Below are 14,790 nucleotides of genomic sequence, written 5' to 3' on the forward strand. Positions count from 1 at the left end.
TCTGGGCTCCCTGCTCAGCCGGCAGTCTGCTCCTCCCTTTCCCTCTGTCCCTCCCCACCACTCACACTCTCACTGGGGCTTTCCTTGGTGAGGAAAGACAGCAGCGTGGTCAAGGGCCTGCTGAATCCATGCTGCCCTTTGGCTCTGCATATGTTAGCCTATCTAATCTTCCATGCCCTTGACTTCCCTGGGCTCAGAGGGGCGGAGGACCCTGCCTGAGGCCACAGAGCCAAGCCAGGATCCTGAGCTGGGTCTGAGCGACTCCAAGCCCATGGGTACTCAGGATACGTGGTGTCTCTGAGGTGGCTCGGGTCTCTCCTGCTGTGGCAGCCACCCTAACCTCTGGGATGAGAATGGTGGAACGATAGTACCCACCTCCCACCCCCCTCCCCCACCCCCAGGCTGTCTATAGGTCAACAGACCTGAATTTCAGCTCAAAACACATGGGCCTTGTGAGCCCAGCCAGGGAAGGTCGTCCCACCTGTTTCCTGCCCCCGAAGGCCAGCTTTCCCTGCTGCAGGAGGCTGGTGGGGTGTCAGTCCCAGCCCGTGGGTATCCTAGAAGTGACCACCCAAGGAGTGGGACTCCTGGAACCAGGCTGCTGGGAGGCAAACAGTTGGGCCTGGCCGACTCCTGGTGCTCAAGGCATGGACACCTTGGACCCAGCAGGGGGCAGGAGGGGGCAGGTCCAGCCCAGCTGGGGAAGATGCCGTATCAGTGTGGAAAGGGAAGCCCAGGTTCAAGCTGGGGCTAGGTGACCTCAGGAGAAGGGGCGCCCAGGCCCTGTGCACTTGTGGGTGCATGATCCGAGATTTTGACAGGGTCCCCTCACCCCTCGCCAGGCCTGGCCACTTCCTTCCCAGAAAGCTCCCAACTTCACACCAGAGGGACACAATGACTGTGCTTCCATCCCCCCAGCCCTCACCCCTACCCCCCACCCCCACCTCCCCTTCCCCAACTCACCGAGCCTCCATCTCTAGCCCAGGCTGGGCACCATGCCCTTCACATGCCAGACCTCAGGCTTAATTCCTTTACAGCCCAGTCACCTGCCTGCGGTGACCTTTGATGTTGGGAGGCTCCAGGCAGAACCTCACTTCACTTCACCTGGACGGACACCACTGCCCTCCTCACAGTGGGGGAGATGGAGACTTACAGCCTCACAGCCTCACAGCCAGTGAGAGGTAAAGACTGGCTTCCTAAGTCCGCATCAGGGACCTGGGTAGGGGCTGGTCTGGAACCCCTGTCCTTTATCCCCACCATCAGCCAGCACCCTCTCTCAGGCTCACAGCTAGAGAGAAAGGAGTCAATATCACTCTACGCTCAGAGGAGCCAATATGGGGGATGAGGGAAGAAACCCAATCACCCCAGTCACCACCCACTCTTCTTGGGGCCCCCAGCTGGGACGCACAGAGCTGGCCTGCAAGCCCAGATCTGCCTGGTGCCCAGTGCTCGGGACTGGACTGCCATCCACAGCTCCCTGGGAAGGCGGCTCTGGCAGCACTTGCGGAGAGCACCCCAACTCCCGCCCCGCCCTCCACCACCAGCCTGTCCTGACTCTGGACAGAGCTGGTCATTAGCGAGGCCTCTGAATCAAGCCACGTTTCCCTCCCTCTGTCTTCCTAGCCGGAGGGCACAAAACAACTTCCACCCTCCAACCGCACCCCAGGTCCTGCCATGCTCTCCTTCCACCCCCCACCTCTGGCCACTTGGATGCATTAGGACTTCTGGATTTAGGGGCCCTGCTCCTTAACCTCTCTGAGCAGGACTAGACAACAGCACAGCTCTATGTAATTTCCCTTTTCCGGCGGTGCTCACCCAGCCCGGGTGGGGGTATACTGATTTCAAATATAAGCCAACTTTGAGGTTTAATTCAAAAGATCTGAGAAGTGATGACACCACAAAGACCACACGGGAATCAACCAGTCTCCTGATCCCTGAGTGCTGACAGGACGCCAGTGGGCTGGGACAAGCAGCCCCCTGCCCGCTGGGGAAACAGGCTGGCGGCTGAGCCAGGGTTGGTGGGTGGGTGGGGTGCTCCACCGCCAAGGGCCAGACTCTCAGCTCAGCACAGACAGCCTGGGCAGCAAGAGTTTCTGGAAGATTTGGGATGCCAAGGAGTCTCCTTCTTGAGCCTCTTTGCTTTGCTTGCAGGACAGCTGGAACAGCAGACAGATCGAGCTCCTACTGCTAATCCTCCCTCTACAGACCTCAGCCACTGAGAGCAGAAGGGCAGAGTGGAGGAGGGGGCAGGAGCGCAGACAGTTAAATAAAGGCTCAGAGGAAGAAGATCAGCTCCAGAGAAAAGGGCACAAAGAGCAAAAAATAAATGGCAAATTACCGGGTAGCCATCTCGTCCTGATTGCCCCTGTGGTAATTAATACGTCATTAATAATCAGACTTTGAGCAGAAAACCATATGGCAACACTTATAACTCAATCAGGCGCCCCCCCCCCCCGTGGTCCTCCCCACTTTCAGCAGGGTTTGCAGTAAAGGCTGATGGTTTGGTAATGACTCCTGGTGTGTGTGTAGGGGGGGCACTCAGGGCTGTGATGGGTCTGGGAGACAGAGCGTCCATTTCCTGCCTCTTGGCGCCAAGCGGGGGGGGGGGCATGCCACCAGGGAACACACCCACGTGGTTGGGGGTGGGCCGGCAGAGGGCACATGGCAAGGACCACAGGGGGACATGGTGATTCTGAAGGGTGGTATCACCGCCACCATGGAAAAGGACTCCCCAAATCAGGGCTAGAGAGCAGAAATGGCTCTGGTTGAGGGGCACACAGCCTTGGAAGCCTGAGCTATGAGAGTGGGGGGGCGGGGGGTGTCATTTCTTGCTCCCGGATGCTCCTCTGCCCGATGGGCTCTGGGCACTGACTGCCTGGCCACTGCCCCATACTCGGTACCCATCTCAGGCTGGAGCTTGAGAATTCTGCATTTGTTGAATACACTTAAGAGTTTAACAGCCAAGTTAAAAAAGAAAAAAAAAAAAAAAGTAAAGAAAATCACTCCTCTGCCCTCTGCGTTAGGCACTTCCTGCAAGTTCACACAGGCTAGCCTCTCCGTGACAGCCGGGAATGACTCAACAGCCAGATACTGCCGGTGGCCAATACATCTCTACCCATCCTCACTGGCTCGCCCTCTGGCCTGGTGTGGTGCCACTGCACACACAGAGGAGCTGCACCCCGAAGGGTGCCCGTGGGGCAGGGAGTCATGCTAAGGGGAAGTCAAAAATAAAACTGTTCATCCGAAAGGCATTCCTTCAGAAGGTTCACTTGGGCTCAGGCGGACCGTCAGGGAGCTCCCTGAATAGATTCGTCAGGATGCATCCGGCTCTGAGAAAACTGCCAAGATGAATCAAAGACGCACCCGGCGCGTGTCTTTGCAGAAGGAGCCCTGAGTTCCGGAGATCCAGGGTGCTGAGCATCCCCTGCTTTCCACACTGCCCCCTGGCGGCCAGTCCTTCGAGTGCACCGTTCTCCCCACTCCCCACTCTGGCTGGCTGGGGTTGGGGGGTGCGGTGCTCCCTGGAAGGCTCAGCTGCCCAAACCTGGGAGGCAAACTTAGTTTGGCCAATCAGGAAAATGGACCCCACGATTCCTGGCATTGCTGACTGGCTCCAGAGCCCTTTCCGCCAAAGCACAGGAGACAAAAACATTTAAACAGATTAACTGCTGCAGAGCATTTAGAAAATGAGGACATGGCACTTGCATCTCTGTGCACCTGGGCTGGGCCAGAGAGTCCTGGAGGCTCAGCCAGACTGGGGCCAGCTCTCCTAGAAGGAAAAAAGAGTCACAGGACACTTCACAGGGGGAAGTCAACCCCATAGAATCCTGTGCTGGCATTCATCTACAAAATAAAGGAAAAAAAATATGGCTCCTGTCCAGGACTGATTTTTTTTTTTTTCAAAGGACACAACACACCTCCTTAACTAAAGATTATTTTCATGTAATAGTTACAGAAGAGAATGACTTGTCTTATCTTTCAGGAACAGAGAGGATAATCCAGGACACTTACGGGAGGACCTGCAAAACATAAGCAGAGAAGCCACATTCAGCGTCGCAGGGAGAGAGGGTCCCCTTGTTCGGGCCAGCCCCCCTCCCTCACACAGCTGCCGGTCGCCCCTCCTTGCAAGCCTTTGATGCTCTCATAGGCCCCAAAGCCAAGTAGCAGGGTAGAAGGGGTGCTTTTGTCCCTGCAGGGGCAGGGGCGGTCGTGTGGGTGATAAGAACAATTCCCCCCAACCACCCACCCCACTGGTGTATTGGTTCGGTGATCATTTCCCAGCAAAGCCGTTGATCCCTGTCTGGGGCCCACCCACGTCTGGTTTGGGCAAAAGCCAGGTAGGAATCAGACCTGTTCCTGCCTGAAGAACAAATGTGGGGGCTCATCTGGGGTCAGTTCATTTCTACTGAAGGGGAAAGACCTGGGGGAGAAAACATTTGGGGCAGAGGGCAGAGCACTCCTAAGGGTGCAGGTCTGGGTGTTGCTGAGCAGACAGGCGGGGGTGCCTGTGGCTCAGCCTGGGGTTAGGGATGCCGGTCTGGGTATGCATGGGGAAGCTGAAGGGGCTGAGTCCAGAAACACAGGATGCTGCTCTAGGAAAGGCTGGTGTAGCACGCTGACACCCCCCAACAGATGAAGACTCCTGGAGAACATCTGAGAAGCCTCCTGGGTTACAAACCATGTTGCATTTGACCTTCTCAGCCATCTTTGTGGGATGTGTGATAACAGGAGTACCCAGGGAGAAAGCAATGACTTGTCCAAAGCCACATAGTGGGTTAAGGGGTAGAACTCATTCTAGAAAGAGTTCTCCTGACTCTTGCACCCCATACACTTTCCGTTAAAGGCATGCTGTTCCCAACCAATCCAGTAAACTCTCTGCTCCCTGAAGGCCTCTGTCTGGATAGCGACATTGGCACAGGAAGGAGGGGACACTCGGCAGGCAGTTGGCCCACGCATACTTGTGGATCGCCACTGATGAACCGGACCCCCACCCCGGCAGGGCAAGTAAGGGGGCCCACTGGGGAATACAAGAGGCAGGATCTCGGATTTGCACAATCTTTCTGGGAAGGATAGATGCTGAAAAAATTGACTCAGGGAAAAGTGCAGCAACTCCCAAGCCAGGCAGGGTTCTGAAGGGGAAGGGAGATGTGAGGCAGAGATGGCAAAACCCCCAATGCACCAGGATCACTGGGTTTCTGAGGGGCTGGGGTGTACAGAGGGGAGGGGAGGGCATGGGGAGAAGGCCAGCCAGAGCTTGGTGCCATGTGCCCATGCCCTGAGATCTGAAGGGCAGTGGGAAGTAGGGGGCTGGAAGGGTCCTGCTCGGAGGAGGGGTGGGAGGCATGAGAATGGGTGCAGGGGAGCTGTCCCCACGTAGGTGATGGTGGCCGGGACTCGTGTGCTCACAATGGAGAGGAGAGAAGTGAGTGAGAAGATACTTCTCAGTGAGGACCCACAGGATTTAATGGTGGGGGGTGGAGGGATGCACAGGGCATAGAAGAAGGAGAGAAAAGTCAAAGATTTTTTGCTTGAAAAACTGATGTATGGTAGTGCTCATGCCCGAGAATGGTAACGTGGGTCCCCCAAGTCTAGACTAGGATGGGGCAGGGCGCTGGTCACGTGGTCAGCTGCACAACGGACTTCTCACCTTCAGGTGGGGACCCAGTGCCTTGTTTTCCGAGGAAAAGAAAAGCCACTGGACAGATGCACCATCATCTTTCTGATGCTACATGCACATATCAGCCCGTATGGACGTCTGTCCCCAGCCTCCTGTCTATGTCCAGTCATGGAAGCTGGAGGAGCCGGCCTGCCCTGCCTTCCAGGAGCCCTGCCACCCACAGCTGCCTCCCTGCCTGTTGCACCCCACCAAGGACTTATCTTCCTCACCCCACATTGCTGAGTGAGCCGCCTTTTGGAAACTTTCTCTTCCTTTGGTTTCCAAAAGGTCACGTTCCTCCCACTTCCCTCGCTGTTTATCTGGCTCCATCCATCCCAGCCTCACACAGAAGCTCCTCAGAGCTCATGGCAAAGGCTTTCTTCTCTTCAGTTCTCCGCTGAACTCATCTGTCCCTACCTCTCCCGTCTTCCCCAGGGATCTCATCACACTCTTGACTACCCTATGCAGAAGTGTCCCACATAGGGGTCTCCAGGCCCAGCTGTGCCTCAGAAGCCCAGCCAAGGTGCACAGACATGCTCCTGGTCTTCTGCCCACAAACGTGCTCCTCTCCTGGTTCCTAGTCTCTGTGGGTGATGTTCCCTCCCACCCCTGTAGTGACCCGGACAATGATGAGCCCCCCTTGACATGTTCTCCCTCTCCCATCTACTGGCACATCCACTCTGCAGACATTCACGGAGCACCTGCTGTTCTGGGCTCGCAGGACACAGCAGTGACCATGACAAAGGTCCCCGTCCTAAGAAGCTGACCTTCTAGCAAGGGAGGTACCCAAGATACCAAACAAGTACATCACCTATGAAATGACAAGTACAACAGAAAAAGAGGCAGCGGCACAGGGGAAGGGGCGCATGGGGGCTGGTCTCTGGATGGATTCTCAAGGTGGAGCCAAGAGGATTTCTCTGGAGCATGAGAGGGAGGAGTCGAGAACTGTGGAGGACTCCACAGTTCTAGCGGGAATCACTGTAAGAACGGAGTTGCCATCAACAGAGGTGGGGGGACTGTGGGTCAGGCGGGTTTGGCTGGAAGGATCAGGAGCTCAGCCTTACACACACACACACACACACACACACACACACACAGCACTCAGAGATGTCCCAACAGTTGGAAGTTGGGAAGAAAAGAGGGAATTCCTAGAAGCTGAGGGGAGAAAGTGCACTGAGGAGTAGAAGGTGGCTGCCTGTGCCCTGCACTGCAGACAGCTGAGTAAAATGAAGACCAAGCCCAGCCTACTGGGGGTGCCTGGATGGCTCAGTCTGTTCAGCATGTGCCTTCAGCACAGGTCAGGATCTCAGCGTCCTGGGCTCGAGTCCCACACTGAGCTCCCTCCTCAGTGGGGAGCCACTTCTCCCTCTGCCCTTCACTCTGCTCGTGCTCTCTCTCTCTCAAATAAATAAATAAAATCTTGAAAAAAAAAAAACAAAAAAACCCAGCCATGGGCTCTAGCCACGTAGCGGTAAGGGCATGGGGAGTGACGGATATGCAAATCTGGTTGGAGATGGCTTCTCCAAGAGAAGGGCGAGAGGAATATGAGTAGCGAGCACTTTCAAGTTTTGCCCCAAAGGGTTGCAAATACACAGAGCAGATGCTCTGGGGACATGGGGTCCAGAGAGGGCTACTTCCTCAAGATGAGAGACACAACCATATGTGTGCATAAGGGGAGTCATCTGTAGGGAGGGGAAGGGGATCCTGGAGTGATGACCTTGAGGATGGCACACAGAGGTGGTCCTGCTGGGGGCAGGAGCCTGGACATCCACATGTGGGTCTGGCATTTAGTGTCACCAGCCAGCGGGGGGATGCGTCCCTCAAGCCGCCAGTTGCCTTGCATGGGCTAGAGTGTGTGTGTGCGATTCGAACCAGATGGGGCGATGTGGTGGGATTCATGGGCTGGAAGAGGCATGAGATGGAAGGAAGGTGGGGGTCAAGGAAAAAGGCAGTGGGCTCGGGTGAGCTGTGTGGGGTTCACAGACGCTGCATTTGCTGGTGATGATGGGGCACTGGTCAATACCGTGGGAGGGAGGTCAGCGGAAGGTCCAGCTCACTGAAGGAACTCTGGGTGTGTGAGGGGCATCTGTGTGCATATCTAGATCCCCAGGAACTGACCCAGAAGGAGTTTTGGTGGGAGGGCTGCAGACCCAGGAGCTCAAACCCAAAAGCAAGGAGCAGGGTGTGCCACGATCCAGGCTGAGTCATTGCTACTCCAATCTCCACTCTGGGGCCAGGGTGCTGTTTTCAAGACGCAGATGGACCTGAGTCCAAAACATGGACCCTCATGCCCCCAGCTCTCATTTTCTCATGGTTCCTAGGGACAAAGGCCCCAATGTTACACCACATGCTGTGGTCTGTCCCTGACTCTCCACCTGAGCCCCTGGAGCCCGTGGGAAGAGGGGCAGTGCTACTCAAGGGTGCCGGGTAGTCAGGTGGTTATCAGGACAAAGTGAAGCTGGATCCGTGCCTCCGCATGAGCCAGGATAAATTCCAGAAAGATCAGACTTACATGTTAAAAAAAAAATCATAAAAATCCTAGAGGAAAACAGACCCATCAATACGGAGAACAAACTGGTGGTTGCCAGAGGAAGAGGGAGATGGGCAAGATGGGTGAAGGGGGTGGGAGATACAGGCTTCCAGTTATGGAAAGAATAAGTCATGGGGATGAAAGGTACGCAGTAGGGAATATAGTCAATTATAAGGTAATAATGTTGCATGGTGACAGAGGGTAGCTGCACTTGTAATAAGCACACACAACCTATAGAGAAGTCAAATCACTATATTGTACCTTGGAAACTAATTTAACACAGCGTGGTAAATAAACTTCAACTTAAAAAAAAATCCTAGAGGAAAATTCCCTTCTAACTGTGGAGAGTGGAAGGCTTTTCCAACTACAGTCCCTAATCCAGAAGCCATAAAATCAAAGTCTGATTCAACCATATAAAACCCCAAATGCCTACAAGGCTGAAAGCACTGTAAGCAAAGTCAACAGTGAAAGTGGGAACAATATTTCTGACTCAGGTCACAAAGGCTAATGTACCTTGACATAAAAATGCTCCTACAAATCAGCTCTAAAAACATCAACAACTTAAGAGAAAAACAGTCAAAAGATTATGAAGGGAGAGTTCAGAGAAAACATAAAGAGCCCTGGGGGTGCCTGGGTGGCTCAGTAGGCTGAGTGTCTGCCTTCCACTCAGGTCATGATCTCAGGGTCCTGCGATCGAGCCTGTGTCAGGCTCCCTGCTCAGCAGGAAGTCGGATTCTCCCTCTGCCCCTCTCTCCATTGCACCTACAGCTCATGCTTGCACCGTCTCCCTCCCCGAAATAAATAAATAAAATCTTAAAAAAAAAAATGTAACAATATGCTTTGGAACTTGTTCCCCAGTAGAGCATATAGAATCCCGTTAGTCTTTTCCACAACTGCGTGGTATTCCATTTAAAGCTGAAACGTACCCTCCTTTCTTTCTGCTGTCCCACTGTGCTATTTCTAATTTTTGGCCATTGCCTATAGTTCTTTTTTTTAAAAAAATTATTTATTTATTTATTTGATCACAAGCAGGCAGAGAGGTAGGCAGAGAGACAGGGGGAAACAGGCACCCTGCTGAGCAGAGACGCACCCCCCCCCCCATGCGGGGCTTGATCCCGGACCCTGAGATCATGACCTGAGCCAAAGGCAGAGGCTTAACCCACTGAGCCACCCACGCATCCCTACCCATAGTTCTGCTATGGATATTTTTATATACCTGTCATTTTACATATATGTTAACACACCCACAGTATACATTTCTAGAAGGATCATCATTGTGGCAATTGGCACAAACAGTTTAAGTCCTAATTAGCATTGCCAAATGGGTATCCACTGTGATTATAGTTTTAACCATCATTTCTCATATTATGAATGAAGATTTGCTTTTGTTTCACATACGGAAAGGCTACATATGTTTTCTTTCTTTTTTGTAAGATTTCATTTACTTGACAGAAAGAGCGTGAGCAAGCAGGGTGAGCAGGAGAGGGAGAAGCAGGCTCCACCCTAAGCAGGGACTCAAGTGACTGAGCCACCCAGGCACCTCGTATTGTTACATTTTTTTTTTTTAAGATTTTATTTATTTATTTGAGAGAGAGAGAGAGTGAGAGAGAACATGAGCAAGGAGAAGGTCAGAGAGATAAGCAGACTCCCCGTGGAACTGGGAGCCCTATGCGGGACTCGATCCCGGGACTCCGGGATCATGACCTGAGCCGAAGGCAGTTGTCCAACCAACTGGGCCACCCAGGCGTCCCAATATTGTTACATTTTTAAAAAAGTATGGAACAGTGTATTACTATTTATTTAGCCATCTGAGCTAAGGAAAAAACCAACAGGCTTTTGTTTGGATGAACGAGCTACATCTCTGGGTGTGGACACAGACTATGTTCATCCCCTTGCCTGTGGGGAGGGGAGCAGAATGGCGGGAAGACAGAAGCCAGGGGTGTGGGGGTGTGGGGGTGTGACGGTGGGAGAGTAGGAGAGACTGACCTTCCACTGCAGGGCTCTCTGGTGTCCCTGGATACACGTGTCCAGCTTACCAAGTCAGAAAAAGCAATAAGCCTTAACTGAAAACTGGCTGGAATGAGGTCTGTGTTTTTGTCTGGTCCTCTGGCTTTGGCTGCCTTTCCTCACATTCTCCTCTAAGCTCCCTCTAAGAAAGCTCAGACTTGGGACAGTGGTGGGGGTAATGCCCGGGGGGGGGGCACAGTCAGCTGAGTGTCCCACTCCTGGTTTCAGCTCAGGTCCTGATCTCAGGGCCCTGAGATCGAGCCCTGTGTCAGGTTCCATGCTCAGCATGGAGTCTGTTTAAAATTCTCTCCTTTCTCTGCCCCCCCCCCCCCAGCTCATGCTCATGTTCTCTCTCTCCCTCTCTCTCTCTCAAATAAATAAATACATAAACAAACAAATAAATAAATAAATCAAAAAGAAGAAGAAGAAGAAAGGAAGGAAGACAAAAAGAAAGCTCAGACTGTGATTATCGTCGTGAGCGCCCTGCCGTCCTGAGTGTGCAGCCCCTGCCGTCCTGAGTGTGCAGCCCGGGGCTGGGGGAGGGGTGCAGCAGGAGGAGAAGCTGTAAAAGGAGCCGTCACTCACTCCCTACTCTGTGTGCATGTTGGGAGCTGCGTGGTTTTCCCCAAACATCTCAAAACCCCCGCTGCATCCTCCCCGGTCGCAGGTTACAGATGAGAACACAGGCTCAGAAAGGTTACCGTGCCCAGAGTCACGTCCTGCTCCTATTGGGACAGAACCCAGGCTTGTCTGACTCTGAGCCTAACAAAGGGGGTGGAGAGAAACTGCCTTGGGAGCAGGAGCTCCCCTGAGCTGTTCTTAGAAAGTGAGGCCAGGGGCGCCTGGGTGGCTCAGTCAGTTAAGCGTCTGCCTTCAGCTCATGCCTTCAGTCATGATCCCAGGGTCCTGATCCCAGGGTCCTAGGATCGAGTCCCATGTTCTCCCTCTGCCCCTCCCCCATTCATTCTCTCTCTCTCTCAAATAAAATAAAATAAAATGAAAACAAAAAAAGAAAGTGAGGCTGGCTGCAGGGCCTCCCACGCGTTCCGCACACAGCTTTCAAACATGTGTCCCAGGCACTGCTTGCATCCATTTACTTTGCTGTCAGGAACGTGGGGGGCAGTGAAATATGAGCCAGATGACTTGGGAACTAAATAAAATGGGTCAGAGTAGAGGGTTCACTGAGCCTGTGGCCTCTTGAACCGAACTGATGTAGCTCAAAAGGGGTTCCCAAACCAGGAGCTCTTTGCCCCTCTGGGGAACAGACAGCTCCTGAGGGTTTCCCAAATGGTGTACTTCTGGAAAAACAAACTGGGAAGAATATTTCCCCCTACCTGGCAGGTGCCTTGAAGACCCAGCCCACCATGAAGATAGAGACCTTTGGCCATGTTTCTCTGGGGCTTTTAAACTGAGTGGCCTTTTTTTTTTTTTTTTTTAAATTAAAGATTTTACTTATTTATTTGAGAGAGAGAGCGAGAGAGCACAAGAGTGGGAAGGGTCAGATGGAGAAGCTGAGCAGGGAGCCCCATGCAGGACTTGATCCCAGCACTCCAGGATCATGACCTGAGCCAAAGGCAGTTGTTTAACTGACTGAGCCCCCCAGCTGCTCCTTAAACTGGGTGGACTTTTAAACTCAGTTCGTGGATAGAAGCCATGAGGCTTGCAGGCTGGCAAATCCAGAGTCAGTAATGAGTCCGAGAGCCGGCACTCAGCTTGGGTCTCTGGCCTGGATTAATTTGGCCAGTACCATAAGGGAGCATTGAGGGACACGTTACACATCTGTAAGGTGCCCAGAACAGCAGCAACATCTAATAGGCACCAAAAACAAATGCTGGCTGGAATGACAGATTCACTCTTTCTCTTGCATGCTCTCTGGCAGGCACACCCACGCACAGACACACATGCACGTGCCCTCACACACCCCTTAGATTGCAGGGGGAAGAGAAGCACAGCTGGTAGTTTTTTGTGGTTTTCACTCATGTTGCAGAACCGACCCTAACTGAACAGCAGGTCTGAGGAGCATCCTGTTGAGATGGGACCTCAGAAGGTGCCCGCCCCCCGCCCCCAGCATTTTGGGCAGCACGGTCAGGGGTAAGGATGCCTCCCTGAGATTCAGGGTCCGAAAGGCCAGCCTGGGCATGGAGGCTGACTCTAGAAATCACCCTGCTCATTATGCTGTGCAGGGCAGGCAGGGGTACCGATGAGAAGTCCGAGTGGAAAGCAAATCCATTGGACTTTTGTTGTTTTCATGATTGTTTTAAGTAGGTTCCATACCGGGTGTGGAGCCTGATGTGGGGCTCAATCCCAGGACCCTGAGATCATGATCTGAGCTGAAATCAAGTTGGCCGCCCAACTGACTGAGCCACCCAGGCACTCCTCTGTGGATTCTATTTTTTTTTTTTTAAGATTTTATTTATTTATTAGAGCGCGTGTGAGCGAGCAGGAGTGGGAGGAGGGACAAAGAGAGAGGGAGAGGCAGGCTCCCCCCTGAGCAGCAAGCCCAACATGGGGCTCGATCCCAGGACTCTGGGATCACGACCTGAGCCAAAGGCAGATGCTTGACCGCTGAGCCACTCAGGTGCCCCTGAGGATTCTTTATATAAGTAAGTAAGTAAGTAAGTAAAGAATGTGATCCAAAAGGCACTCAACATCATCATCAAGAAGGCAATGCAAATCAAGACCACAATGAGACATCACCTCACATCCATTAGATAGAATGGCTACTATAAAAAAATAACAAGTGTTAATAAGGATGTGGAGAAACTGGAACCATTGTGCTCCATTGGTGGGTTTATCTCTGGACTCTGGATTCTGTTTCATTGGTCTATGTGCCTAAAGGTGTCTGTTTTAATACCGGTACCATACTGTTTTGACTACTGTAGTTTTATAGTATAGTTTGAAATCAGGAAGCATGATGCCTCTGGCTTTGTTCTTTCTTAGGAATTCTCTGGGTATTTGGGTTTTTTTAAAATCCATTTACCTTTAATGCAGGATTCAGGTGTGCCAATTTGATATTTAATTTCTCTAGGTTTTATGTCTTTTTTGTTTCTCTATTACCTATTATTGCTTCTTTTTGTTAAATAGATATTTTCTAGCATACTATTTTAATTCTTTTGTTTCTCTTGCCATACTTCTGGAATAATTTTCTTAGTGGTTGTCCTGGGGTTTATAATTATCATCTTAATAAATAATTTGGTTTGGATGAATAACAATTTACTTTTTTTTTTTAAGATTTTATTTATTTATTTGAGAGAGAGCTTGCATAAGCAGGCAGAGGGCCAGAGGGAGAGGGAGAAGCAGACATGATCCCAGGACTCTAGGACATAAACCAAACGCAGACACTTAACTGAGACACCCAGGCACCACAACAATTTACTTTTAATTACAAACAAATACTTTGCTCCAATATAGCCATGTTAGTTATCTCCTTCTTTGTATTTTTATAACATGACTATTTTATACACCATTAGCCCATCAACACAATTTTATCATTATTGCTTTACACAGCTGGCTTTTAAATCAGAAGAGCGCAAAAAGTAACAAATAAAAATACATTTATATACTGTCTTTTATATATACCTATGTAGCTACCTCATGAAGCTCTTTATTTCTGTATGTGGATTTAAATTACTGTCTAGGGGTGCCTGGTGGTAGGTCAGTTGGGCAGCTGACTCTTGGTTTTGGCTCAAGTCATGACCTCAGGGTTTTGGGATTGAGTGCTATGTCAGGCTCCAAGCTCAGGGGGGAATCTGCTTCTCCCTCTCCCTCTGCCCCTCCCCCCAACTCCCCCTCCAATAAATAAATAAATCTTTTTAAAAAATAAATTACTGTCTAATGTCCTTTCACTTCAGATTGAAAGAATCCCTACAGACCTGCTTATAGGACAGGTTGATAGAAATAAATTCTCTCCACTTTTTTGTTTATTTGGGCATGTCTTAATTTCTCTTTTGCTTTTGAAATATATGTTTGCTATAGATTTCTCTGTTAACAGTTTTTATTTCTTTCACCACTCTGAATATGTCATCCCCATTGACTTTTGGCTTTCATGATTTTTATTAATAGCTGATTTCATGAAAAGAAATCAGCTATTAATCTTATCAAGGATTCCTTTTCTGTGCTGAGTCCTTGTTCTCTTGCTGCTTTCAAGATTCTCTCTTCCTTTTTTGCTTTTGGCAATGTGGTTGTGATGTGCTTAGGTGTGGATCTCTTCGAGTTTATCTTATCTGGAGTTTGTTAAGCTTCTTGGATATATAAAATAGCATTTTTTGTTTCTGTTTGAGAAGGTTTTGGCCACTATTTCTTCACATATTCTTTCTGCCTCTTTCTCTTCTTTTCTTCTGAGGTCTCAATTACATGTACGTTGGCATACTTGACGGGGTCTCACAGGGCTCTGAGACTTTTCATTTTTCTTCATTCTTTCTTCTTTGTCTTTCTTAGACAGGATCATCTCAACTAACCTATCTTCGAGTTTGCTGATTCTTTCTTCTACCAGCCCAAACCCTCTGTTGAGACTCTTCAGTGAATTTTTTCATTTCAGTTATTGTAATTTACAGTTTCAGAATTTCTACCTTTTTTTTTTTAATACTTTCTATCTCTC

At 50.8% G+C, this 14,790-nt stretch overlaps 1 protein-coding gene across 1 annotated transcript in view; it reads right to left on the minus strand.

Moving 5' to 3' along the window:
• Positions 1–14,790, minus strand: part of COL23A1 (collagen type XXIII alpha 1 chain) — a 313,942-nt gene that overhangs the window by 40,387 nt on the left and 258,765 nt on the right. The window contains exons 4-5 of the mRNA XM_059416135.1: positions 4,012–4,019; positions 2,339–2,365 (exon numbers count right to left, since the gene is read on the minus strand). Of these exons, the coding sequence (XP_059272118.1) occupies positions 2,339–2,365; positions 4,012–4,019 (35 nt within the window). The remainder of the gene's footprint in view (positions 1–2,338; positions 2,366–4,011; positions 4,020–14,790) is intronic.

Source organism: Mustela nigripes, chromosome 12 (genome assembly GCF_022355385.1).
Source record: "Mustela nigripes isolate SB6536 chromosome 12, MUSNIG.SB6536, whole genome shotgun sequence".
NCBI lineage: Eukaryota > Metazoa > Chordata > Mammalia > Carnivora > Mustelidae > Mustela > Mustela nigripes.